The 12,966-nt window shown below is 31.7% G+C and overlaps 2 protein-coding genes across 2 annotated transcripts; one reads left to right on the top strand and one right to left on the bottom strand.

Moving 5' to 3' along the window:
• Positions 1-219: 219 nt before the first annotated feature.
• LOC111788964 (pre-mRNA-splicing factor CWC22 homolog) lies at positions 220-1,256 on the top strand. Its single transcript, XM_023669568.1, has one exon. It carries the CDS (start codon positions 293-295, stop codon positions 1,025-1,027), a length of 735 nt encoding a protein of 244 aa, XP_023525336.1. The 5' UTR covers positions 220-292; the 3' UTR covers positions 1,028-1,256.
• A 2,704-nt stretch (positions 1,257-3,960) lies between these two features.
• On the bottom strand, positions 3,961-6,440 carry LOC111789251 (protein RICE SALT SENSITIVE 3-like). The gene is made up of 7 exons (XM_023669967.1): positions 6,004-6,440; positions 5,822-5,872; positions 5,612-5,740; positions 5,357-5,462; positions 5,171-5,212; positions 5,040-5,096; positions 3,961-4,908 (listed from the first exon to the last, which is right to left on the bottom strand). The coding sequence occupies exons 1-7, from the start codon at positions 6,132-6,134 to the stop codon at positions 4,174-4,176; spliced, it is 1,251 nt and encodes a 416-aa protein (XP_023525735.1). The 5' UTR covers positions 6,135-6,440; the 3' UTR covers positions 3,961-4,173.
• Positions 6,441-12,966: the final 6,526 nt, after the last annotated feature.

Below are 12,966 nucleotides of genomic sequence, written 5' to 3'. Positions count from 1 at the left end.
GACATATATTAGACTTCTTGTCTCCCCTTCCCCACCACTCATCCTCATTGCTTCCTCTTTAAACGCTCACTTTGGCCACCACATCTCCATCATTCACATCACTATCTTCTCATTCAACGCTCTAGATCCTTCCACGTGTACCCTCTCCATCCTCCTCACCGCATCGGATCTCTACCCTTCCCAATATATATATATATATCACACAAATGTTGTGTGCAAACCAATTTCATGCAAACGAAATGAACTCATAGAAAGGAAAAATCAAAATTAATTCACAATTTTACCCTTACCGATGGAGTCTCGCAGGGAACAGAGCTCCTCCGGCGAGATCTTCTCGTTCCCGAGCACTCCGGTTCAGGATCAGGATCAGGATTCCGATTTCGAATTCGGATCCATTACTCCAGATTCTCCTTCCACTTTCAACAACTCGCCGGCGGATCATCTGTTCGTGAACGGTCGTCTTTTGCCTCACTCTTTTCCGCCGCAACCGATTGGTGTTTACGCTGTCGATCGGACGAGTAGCGTCGGGAGTAAGGACTCGATCATGTCGTCGCGGAGTAATAGCACTAATAGTAGGAGCAGTAGCAGTTGCGGTAGCAGTACTAGCGCGAGGACGAGTTCGAGCGAAAGTAATAATGTCGACAGATCCTCCAGATTCTCTTCGCATCAGAAGAAATCTCCGAAATCTTCTGTTTCCGCTCAAGTGTACGGATCGTCTCAGAGATGGCAGTTCATCGCGTCGGTTCCGGTTCCGACGACGCTGAGCCGGGAGAATTCGAGGAGGAAGAAGGCCGTGGAGAAAATTGGGGGAAAATCGGATTTGAGGCGGAACAAAAAGCGAACAGAGAAGACGACGGCGAGGAAGAAGAAAAAGAAGAAGAAGAAGAAGAAGAAGAATATGTGGTTCGGAAGGAAGGTTTTCCGGTGGATTATTCTGGTTTGTAAAGAATGCCATGCGATCGAACCATCGAGAAAGGATGAGATTGTGATGAGGAAGACGAAATTGACGAAACCGAAGAGTTATTGAATTATTGATATGAATGTATTTATTTAATTTCTTGAGGATTATGGCTGTTTTGCTCGCTGATTCATCCGGTTTTCATCTCTTGATTTCTGGAATTTTCTTTTCTTCATTGTTGTTCTTGGCGTTTGTTCAAATGATCTGATGATCTCTCCATCTCTCTGCTTTGGTAATGATGTTGATGATGAGTTTATGGAATGTGATTTCAAGGCTTAATGAATCGGTTTGGAATCAATTACGAAATCATTCCAAAATAATAATCTCATGTTTTTTAATGTTGTATTTCAGAGAGATCGATGAGTTTACAATCCAACAATACCAAAATTTCTTAGGAACACTATTTAATTTCTTGGTAATGATTGAACCCTCTCATCGTTTTAGAAAATGAAATTTTTTTTATGTTTTTCATCCTATCTGAAATTTTAATATTGAAAAAAAAATTAATATTTCACTTTATAAATTAAATATATTTTTGTTAAATTATATATTAAAAACAATAGTTATTTTCAGGTTGAATTATAATACTATTTTCAGGTTGGTCGAGTGTCATATTCATCCAACAGAAAAAATGTCAACTCACTCGTGAATGGATCCAAATTTATTGTTTTAAAAAAAATTCAACTTAACCTAAACCTACAAATTTTAACTCAACTCAATTCTTATGGTTTAGATTATGCAGTCGTGATTGATTGGATTCTAAGTCATTTAAACACTCGTAGGCTAAAAATTATTAACTAAGTTTCATGTTATTTTTCTATATCCATGAGCTTTCAAGCAAACATATTCACGCTCGAACTAATTTTATTAAATAATGATACGAAGATAATCAGTAAGTCAACCCCTTCAAATACTCAAGTCACTTGCTACATTTATTTCAGATTAAGGCAAGACATTCATGTACGACAGACGACGATATCGCAACTCGAGGTCATAACACATGCATAGGGTAGTCGCATTTATTTTCTTAATCTTAGGCTAGAATAGGATGTTTTTAATTTAAACGTTTATTTATTTTTTTGTTGTGTCGTTTTGATAAAAGTGTTTTCAAAACACGTAAGTCCATACCTATGTTTTAAGCGGAAGGTTATGTTTTATAAAAGTTTAAATGAAGTATTTTCGCATTCATGCTTATGATATGTATACAGTTGCGACCTTAAACTAAGTAGAAAATTTCGGGTTGTTATAGTTGGTATCAGAGCCAGACCCCGGATGATGTGTCACTCTTCTCGCTGTTCATCAAGGGGGTACACACAAGGCAGTGTGTTAGTAAGGACGCTGGGCCCCGAAGGGAGGTTGATTTGGTAGCAGTCCCACATTGATTGGAGAAAGGGACGCGGTCTCGAAGGGGGTGGATTGTGATGTCCCACATTAGTTGGAGAGGAGAACAAAACATCATTTATAATGATGTCGAAATCTTCCGGTAACAGACGCGTTTTAATGCACAAAAAATACAATATCTCCTAACGGTGGATCTAGGTCATTACAATCTATAACTTAACACTAAAAACATTTTTGCTCAAAAAAACAAACAAACAAACAAATTCCTTCAAAATCAAACTTGAAAGTCCATTAACATTGCAATCTCAAATTTTGGGGCATTAAATCTCTTTTTTTTAAAAAAAAATAATAAATAAATAAATAAGATATTTTTCATGAAGAACTTGAAGAAGAAGCTTCCATTAGAGAGGGCTACTGGTAGAATATAGGTTTAGGACCCATCAAAATTACTAATGTTGTCTGTTTTTTTTTTTTTTTTTTTTTTTTTTTTTTTTTTTNACAGCACACACAGCTAGAGAATAGCTTGGGCCTAAAAAAAAAAATACAACTTTTTATTTACTATTTACTGTCCAAAAACAAAACCCAATGATTCTATCGTGGAGGGTGAAATAATCTTTCACATTTTAAAAAAAATTATGAATTTATTAAACATTAAATTGAATTAAGTTCCAAAATTAAAATTTATAGGATAGATTCATTAATTTTAAAAATATTTAATATGATTAGTACCATCAAGTTTGAAGACAAAGTTTAATATAGGGACGTATTAGACATTTTTTAGACTGAATTTGTAATTTAATATATATTTTTTTATCATTATTGAAAAAATTGTAAAAAAATTTGTCCATTTTTATTTCATCTAAATGGATCTTATAATAAGGTGGAATTTTTGTAATAAAAAAATAAAGAAATAAAGAAAAAAAAATGTATTTTGTAAAATTAAAAACAAATTTGTGAAATCCAACAATCCCTTTGAATTTTGACCCCAAAAAAATTAAATAAATAATTGTCAAAAGAGATCTGAATAATTCAAAAACTTTGAAATTTTAATGTATATTGACAAAATTTATTTAGCTATATTATTTAATTGAAAAGACATATTTGACATAAAAGTTCAATCACAATGGGAGACATGTTCCTTATTATATGCTAACCTTTGACCAAGTCAAACTTTTTGGACACTCTGTCCCTCTAATTTTCTTATAATTTTTATATTATAAATATAAAAAACAGTATTCACACTAAAATTACCGATTAAATTATACTCGTGTCAGCCAACCGTGTCTTTTAGAAGAAAAAACAATGAAATGCTGTAGATTACACCCCACCCGATTAAAAGTATCGTGTAAGTTCGACTTATTTGTTGGTCAAACTAGAAATATGCAAAAACAAAACCCCACTTGAAAATATTAAGTTTTGTCCGGCTTTAAGTTGATTGTTATGTGAAATCCCACGTCGGTTGGAGGGAGAAACAAAGCATTCTTTTATAAGTGTGTAGAAACCTCGTGGGCCAAAATGGACAATATTTGTTAGCTGTAGGCTTGGGCTGTTATAGAAACTGCCCCATACTAGTAGACGCGTTTTAAAACTGTAAGGCTGATAGCAATACGTAACGAGTTAAAACGGACAATATTGATTAGCTATAGGCTTGAGCTGTTACAGAAACCGGAAGAAAGACATATATGTATTGAGATGAAACTACAAAGAAATGAACATCCAAGTGAAACTCACTGAAATTTAAAGGCAATAGCAGAATCACAAACTGGATAGAATGAGCAAAACACCAAACAAAGGAAAACCAGAAAGCTTTGCCTAAATACAAACTTAGAACACTATGTTTCTACTGAACTAGCAGCCCCTCTTTGCTTCCAACTTCATTCCAAGTATGTCTCCATTATGTCCGGGTACATACCCGCCTGCTCCGAGTTACGATATTCGACTGATTGATGCGGATGGTGGTCGAGCGAAGTCGAAGATGAAGATGAACTCATTCTTGCAGGCAAAGTAAAGCTTCTCTTGAACTTGTTTTCCATCTTCCTAGCACTCTCAGATTGGCTGTCTAAGCTCAAGAACTCGTTTGGGTTACCTCCATTCGTGTTGTGCATAGGATCCGAGTTCGGGTTCGCGTTATTCGGTTCATGAATCAAAGGGAGGTGAGTTTGATCAGGTTTGGTTCCTAAGCTCTCCGGATTAAACAAAAGCTTAGCATCATCGGCTCGTCCCGTGAGAGCATTGAACAAGGACAACCCATTAGGCCATTTGATATCATTGTCATGATCTCCCATCACGTCTTCCATTCGAGCCTCGGAGGAATGTGGCAACAGAAACATGTGCGTCTCGTCTTTCGACTGCGGGTAACCGAGCCTATTCGAAGTGTGGAAGTTGGGTGAAGGAAGCAGAGAAGTTGGAGGAGATGGAATTGGCCTTTGTGCCCAATTGAGGAGATTGGGAGGAGGGTGAAGGGGAATGGCTGATTGCTTTGAAGCCATTGGAGAAGAAGATGAGTTTCTATTTGAAGAAAAGAGTTGATTCAAATAAAAACCAGATCGGTACCCAATAGATTCAAAAGTATGCCTCATTCTCAGCACAAAATGCAGATCTTCTGGTATCTGAATACAAATATACACAAACATTGCTATTCTTAACACTCTCATACGCACGTTCGAGTATTAACACGACCATCAACCGTTCGAAAACAGCAACCAAACAGTAAGGGTGAAAGAACAGATAAAGAACTCACAGTCTTGCAGGAACCAAGCTGAAGGAGGCCATGTCCAGCTTGAATAACAGCAATAGTCTGATTCAAACACAAAAGGGTTCAATGGGAAGATTAGATCATGAAAAACGCCATTAAGATTGCGAAAAACTCACCTGAATTCCAGAATCAAACTGATCAGTCCACTCAGGAGGAAGCTGCAAGGTAGATAGCAATCAAAGAAAACAAAAACAACCCATCAAACTTCTGATATCTAAGATCAAATGGCGAAACTCTAAAGAAAACAAGGTGGGATAATCAAAATCTTTCAGAAAAACTAGCTTGTTCTTTGTTTCTCATACAGCATCAAATGAACTTTGCCAGTAATTTGAAATGTTTGGCTCGCATTCTGTAGGTTCTTTGAAAACCCATTTATGGCACTTATCTGATGCAACTTTCCCCATCAGCCTGTCCGAATCAATCAATCAATCCAATCAGGAAACAAGAACATGAGCACAAGAAGCCTTATGATCCTCTCCAAAACATAAAACAATCCTACAAACCAAACAGCCAAACAAACAAACAAACAAACAAACAAACACCTACCCAGTACCCACCCTTCTCCATAATTATATAATTGAATGGACATTTTGCTGAAGGCCTTTCTAACAGGATCATCCCCATCAATCTCCTCCAAGCACTCTGCAGCTCTCCCACGGCAAAACCCATCTTCCCACATTAACATCCTTCACAAAATCCAGTGCAAGAAAATGAACATGAACAATGCCACAGTTTACAGAGGAATGAAAATGAAGGGTTAGGCTTACAAGCTGCCATTGTCGTCCCCAACTTTGCATCCATTGCCTCCTCTGACCCTTCTGATGAAAATGGAAGAAACCCCATTAGAGAAAAAATGGGTCAACAAACAAAACGGAAGAAACAGAGAGAAATAGAGGGAAATAGAGGGAAATATAGAGAAATAGAGAGAAATAGAGAGTGAATAACATACGGACGAGGGCGGATGGTCCAGAAAACAGAGTAAGTCCAGTCTGAACTGAGACAGACGCTTCTGAGGGCCTCATGAAGGGCCATCATCCCAACAGCTTCTTTGCTCCTGTCTGATGATCCTGAGCCCACCATCTCTGTCTCTCACTGCGGCCCTTTTTATGCGACCCCTCTTCGCTCCCCCTGAAAAAACCTTGAAACAAACCAAGTTCTGTGTATTATCTTGGTTTTTGATTCAAGGGTTTTCTCCACCACACAAAAGAAAACTAGAATACTTCTTCTTCATCCATTAATTTCAACTTCTTCTAAGGTTTTCCTCCTCCCCTTCTTCTATCTCCTCTTGTTTGTCCCAAATAAGCAGGTTTTGTAATCTTTAAGAGACATACAGTGAAGAGGTGAAAAAATAAACAATAAAAAGGAAAAGAAGGAGAGAGAGAGAGGGTTTGGGTTGGTCTTTTGTATGATTGTAACTAAACTACGGAAAATGGTAGTGGGGCAGCTTTTTCCTCTTTTGAAGCCCTCTCCCTCATACCCATTTACAGGGATTGTTGAGCTTGTGGGGGAGAGAGAAGAGGGCAAATTTTGGTTTGTTCTTTTTAGTACTCAAATTCTAACATCTGGGTGTTTTTTCCTCCTCCTTCCCTTTCAAAACCTCGTCTCTTTTTGAAGAATCCCACTTTGGCTATGTAGGCTGAGAAATTGTTTGGGAATTTTTAGTCTGCATTTGATTTTGATTAGCATTAGAGTGGAAAGAAATTAGTGCTATGTTGTTCTAACTTTTCATATGCATAATCTTTGGATTCAAAAGGTGTAGGAGCATGAACTCATGATACACTATTAAGTCTTGTTTTATGTATACTTTTTGAATTACTACAAAGAGTATCGTTGCTCCCTCCTTTCTTCCGTTGTTTACTATTCGGGTTTTTTTTGTTTTTTACTTATTCGGTTTCCACACCCTTATAAGAAATAAACTGACCTCTTCTTAGGAGCCAAGGTCCTTGTTGGCACACTTCTCTAACACCATTTGTAATGGTCTAGGCACACCGTTATCAGATAGTGTCCGCTTTAATCCGTTCCTTATAAGTAATGTTTTGTTTCTCTCTCCAACTAGCGTGGGATCTCACAAGCTCAAAGGTCAAACATTTACAACTCACAGTGCATCACTAACATCTGTTATCAATGTCAAATATTGTTAGTCTTTCATAATAATCTTAACAGTACAGTTGTGCAGTAACACTACTTTTCAGTTTATTGTCGGATTTTCAGATCATTTGAATACAAGTTGGAGTGTCGAGCAAGTATTAATACGTGTGTGAAAGCTGTGGAAGTGGACCGGGAAGATTTTGAGTACAAAAGTAGGGTTTGTTTAGGTGGAAGGAAGTAAGTAATGGGTGAACCAAAATTGTAGCTCAAGGTAAAAGATGTGGAGAAAGTAGTCCTATTGTTTTGCCAATTGAGTGAAAAATTATAAGGCCTCCATCTACTTTCCTTTTTCAACTTTTACCTATTATTTAATTTCCAATCTCCACTTTACTTTATTACTTTTTATCCGTCATTTTATTCTCGTTAACGTGTATCTTAGAACAATTCTAAATTGGGTCAAGCAAAATACGCTTAACTATGAAATTTTTATGATCGAACCACCCAATAGAAAGGTGTACCTTATTGGTATAAATAGTGACTTTCAATTATTTTAAGCCCTTCTTAGCTATCTTATCATTAAGATTGCTCTCATTCAGATATGGTTTTTGATCATTCATGTAGCCCTACTTTATTCATGTGTCACATGTAGGGTTCAACAACTACTCAAAATTACCTTTTTAAGCTCTAGAAAACTATTTTTGAGTGTTTAGTTGAAAAATATTGTTTATGTATGGAAAATGACCAAAATACCCTTCATACTACTAAAATACCCACAAGCAGCTATCAACAATGGTCGGTCGCCACGAGCACCCACCTAAAGTCACCTATCACGGTGTTTATATAAGCATTTTGTGTATAGGATAAACCGAACAAACTTAGATTTATTAACCTCGTTTTAACTATTTGCACCTTAATTATTTACAAACATACCCTTCCCCCCACTAACTCCAACTCAATTGGTACCCTTTTTTTGATTTGTATCATTCTACCCTCATCAATTTCATTAATCATTAAAAGTAGAAAAGAAAAGTATGAATAATTTTATAAATTAAATTTAATTAGTAGCTTGTGATTTATTTAATATTTTATATATTGGGTATGAAAATCTACACAAATATCCAACAACAGATTATCTTAATAATAAGATTTAAAAAATTATGTCTCCTACTTAATTATGTGTTTAATTATGACTAATTTGAAAATAAAAGTATAATTAAATATAATCAATTTAAATCATCTCACCCTTTAGATTTACTTATAAATTTTATTTTAAAAAGTATAATTATTTTAATGTAAAAAAAATTATTTATATTAATTACATCGAAAAATAGAATATGTTTGGTGAGAAGTCGGGGCGTTTATATAACTCGAGAATCCAACCAATTCAGGATTTTTTTCATTTGAATTGGACTAAATTTTTTAAAAATAAAAAATTGGATCGATTTATAGGTTCATATTTTTTTTTGATCGGGTTCGTATTATTATAAAAAATTAAAAATATTTAATATTTATAGCGGATATTAATAATAATTAATAAAATTTGGCACACTGAATCTTTGCAGTCAAAAGAGGACGCTTAATCTCTGAATTGCTAATTTTTTTTTTCTCTTTTTTCTAAATTTTTAATACATTATTATCACATTATCATATTCCTATTATGTCAGTTTTTTCTCCTTTTTTTTTTCACTTTAATTTGTACGAATCCGCAGGGGTAATTATGTCATATTTGTACGGCTTTTCTTCATTCAAGTCCTCCACTCCCCTCCTCACTTTCTTAATTTCTCATAATTCCTATGTGAAATTCCAATTTTGCCCTTCCTATTATAATATGCGACTTTAATAGCTTTAATTTTTATAATATTAAATAAAGTTAGTCAAAATTATAAATTCTTTGAATTTCGTACTACTCTATTTAGCCTTTTTGAAGTTTAATTTTTTTAATTACCTCTTTAATTTTTTTTTCGCATTACATTAAATAAATAAATGGGTATCTTACTAAACACGCCAACTATATTAGACTAACATGATAATTAAAACACGTCAATTAAACTATACAAATTCTCGAAAAAAAATTCAACCCACTAACCCATTTGATCGAAAATAATAATTAGATACGATAGAGTTGGACATTCATTTCCATTTCAAACCTAACCATCCGAGATATTTTCTATGTCATTAAAAAATTTGGGTTCACTTCGAATGATGTTTTATCGAAAGTGGTTATCAACATATATTATCGTAATGTCTTGCATGTCAAAAGGTTTCCACTTGATAAAACGAATGATGAGATTAGGATGTCATATCTTGTCGAATAAAAAACAAAATTATAATATTACCACGTAACATTTAGAAATTCAATCTATCATTATTATTTGTTTAAAAAAAAATCTCGATAAAATTTTAATTAAATGGATATTATTTTTGTTATATGAAATGATACTTTTTGAAGTGTTGTTACAATAATTGGATTAGGGATTAAGATAAAATATGATTTAAGTTAATAAAGTTTGATTCATTTCCCCAAATCCAAAACTTTATTATTGAAATTATAGGCTAAAACAAAATGATAACTTCTAAAAAGGAAGAGAGAGAAAGAGACAAAAGGGTAATATGGTCATTTTGCTTCAAGGGGACGGATGGGGTGCGCTTATCAAAAAGGAAAAGTGGCAGAAAACATACATAAGGGGTAAATTATTACTGAGAAAAAAAAAACTTAATTAATTAATTAATTAACTAATTAATTGTTGGGGGGGAGAACTTATCACGTGCGCACGTGCCGTGACAGTCAGTCGGTGCATCGTTTGTAATAAAGAAAAGTTGAAGGCGCACGAATTGCGGGGCAATTCGTCCTTTACTTATCACCACTCGCTCCCTAGTAAGCCACGCTCCACGCGCCCCCACCTATAAAAGATATCCAATATTGATAAAATAACACTAAAAGTGTTATTAATAAAGATTATGTGATTAAAATAGAAATTTCGAGTATTTAATAAAATTTTGAATTTTTTATATATTACAATTTTTAATTATTAAGTGAATATTAATATTAAGCCGGGCTTGTTTTTAATTAATATTATTTAAAAAAAAATCAATTAGCATAAGTCTATGTTTTTATGAACATTTTCAATAAAAATTAGAAAATGGATTAAAAAATTATAAATTTGAATTTTGGGAAATTAAAAAATAAAACAATAATTAAAATGTCTAGCTCCTCCGTTTCATTTTCCAACACCTGAATCTCACGCGCGCGTGGGGTGGCAATGACGAATTATATTAATATTATATAAAAACCATAGATCTCAAGTTCTGGGCTGAGCCTCCGCATTGACCGGCCCATGGCCCACTTTCAAAAAAACAATAATAATAAAATTTAAAAGAAAAAAAAACAAAAAAGGGAACCGTATCCTTTGTGGGCCCCACGCCCGAATCTCCCAAATGAAACGTCTCTAATTAATTAATTAATTAATTAATCAATTAGACTAATCCTTCAACGTTTATCTTTTATTATGTTATTATTATTTCATAAAACATCTTTTTTAATTATATCTTTTCTTAGTTTTATTTTATTCTTTTTTTATAACAATAAATTAAAATTTTATATTAAAAAAATAATAATTATGAAAATATCATAATACAACTAAAATATTAATCGATAAAAACGTGACAAGACATCACAGACGTGACTTGTGAACTATGCTACACATACGAGATCATCTATATTATATATTTAATGTGAACATTTATTTTAACATTGAAATTGAATTTATTACATTTAAAATTATAGTGAGACAAAAATAATGGTATAGAAAAATGCTAAAATAATTATTGGAAACAACTATTGATGGAATTGACTAATTTGTACGTTATCCGGCTCAATAATTTTCTTTGTCCTTTTTTTAGAAAATTAAATAATATATATATATATATATATTTATATATATATATATATATATTTTGTGTTAAAAAGATGTTTATTATTTAAATTAAAATTGAGATTTAAAGTAGTTTAGAGATTATTTTCATAATTAATATATTTGCTGCTTTTCTATGAGCTACGTGACATTGACATAAACATGCGAAAAAAGATCGATAAAAGTTTCATGATTTCGCAATTTATTTATTTACTTTACTTTACGTTAAATTTATAATGGTTAAAGATTTATTTTAGATATTATAAATTTTTTATATTTTAAATTTAATTTAAATTTCAAAAGGGTGACAAAAATCTTTTTAAAATAAGGTAGGAAGTCTATAATAGAGATAATGAGTTTTATTACCCAATTATGATCATGTGGGGTTGGAGATAAAAAAATTATTCATTATTTTAATTAAATTATAAATAAAGTGTTTGTGATAAAATATAATGAAGATCTCAAAAGTTTTCTTTATTAAAATTTATATTTTTAAAAGTAGTAATATTTAACAATATTTTATTTCAATTAAGTCATATGAATTAATATAAAATACGCTAAATTAATTAAAATTTCATATTTTGTCTAAAAAAATACTCTTAAAAATCTCCAACGATTAATTTAATTTAATTTAATTAATTAAAGCTCATCATAAGAATGATTAAAAAGTATATTTTTTTTTAGAAAAAAAAAAAAAAAATATTATTATTGATTAATTTTAAGAGAAAAAACGTTGGGATTAGAACAAAATTAAATAGGAGGAAGAGGGTGCTTAACAGTTAACACGCCCTAATCTCAATCAATGGCTGATTAACATGGATTATTTCCAAATTAAAATATAATAATAATAATAATAATTGAGTGCCTAGTCTATGCCGTAATAAAATTTTAACAATATTAAACATAAAAGACAACTAAATTTTTTATTAAATTTTTATTTTGAATAAAAATAAAATGTTTTTAAACGTTTAATTTATAATAAAAAATAGGTATGAAATTAAATGAAAATAAAATAAATATAAGTTGGTTTGGGTAAAAATAATCCAATTTAACATGTGGGCCGACATCTAAGCCCAATAATATTCTTAACATCCGAAACGTGGCCCAAAACTTGAATGTCAACAGGAATTGCAGTAAATAAATGCATTAATTTTGTAAAATAATAAACGTTATGCCTTTTATTTTCTTTTAAATATAGCTGAAAATAATACCTCTATAATTTACCTATATCATAAATTTTGACATATCAGTAACGTAAAACTTACCCTTGTAATTAGATTTATCTCAATGGTAAAAAAAAAAAAACAAAAAAAACAAAATCTTCATCTAATGGTAAAAATATTTTTTTACTTTTTATACAATTTAATAAAATTACAACTTTTAAAAGTCAGGTAGATATTTTGTACAAAATATCTAATAATTTACATAAAAAAAAGTTTAAGAATATATATATATATATATATATATATATATATATTTTTTATAGAGATTTAGACATCCAAACTTAAAAAAAAATCATTTATATGAAATAATTTATCTTTTTTATAAAATTCTACTCCAAACTATTATTACGATGAGTTAAATTTCTTTAACTATTTTTAATTTTTTTTAATCCTACCACGTTATATTGATAACAAAACTTATCTTGGTACTAATAATTTGTAGGATTAATTACACAATAAAAATTAAATTATAAAAAAAAATAATTAAGTTTTAATTAGTGTTTTTATCTCCCATTTAAGAAAAAAAAAAAATATAAAATAATGGGAATTGTGGATTATTTATTACATTTATACATAAAACGGTGCGTTTTGCAGTATCCCATCCAATTTCTCATTTACATTTCTGTCCAAATCTCGGGGTACAATTTATTTATTTATTTTATTTTATTTAAAGAATTATTGCGAAGTGAG

The sequence above is a fragment of the Cucurbita pepo genome, chromosome LG02 (genome assembly GCF_002806865.2).
Source record: "Cucurbita pepo subsp. pepo cultivar mu-cu-16 chromosome LG02, ASM280686v2, whole genome shotgun sequence".
NCBI lineage: Eukaryota > Viridiplantae > Streptophyta > Magnoliopsida > Cucurbitales > Cucurbitaceae > Cucurbita > Cucurbita pepo.
Note: the sequence above shows the minus strand (reverse complement) of the source record. Positions and strands in the feature narration are given on the sequence as shown.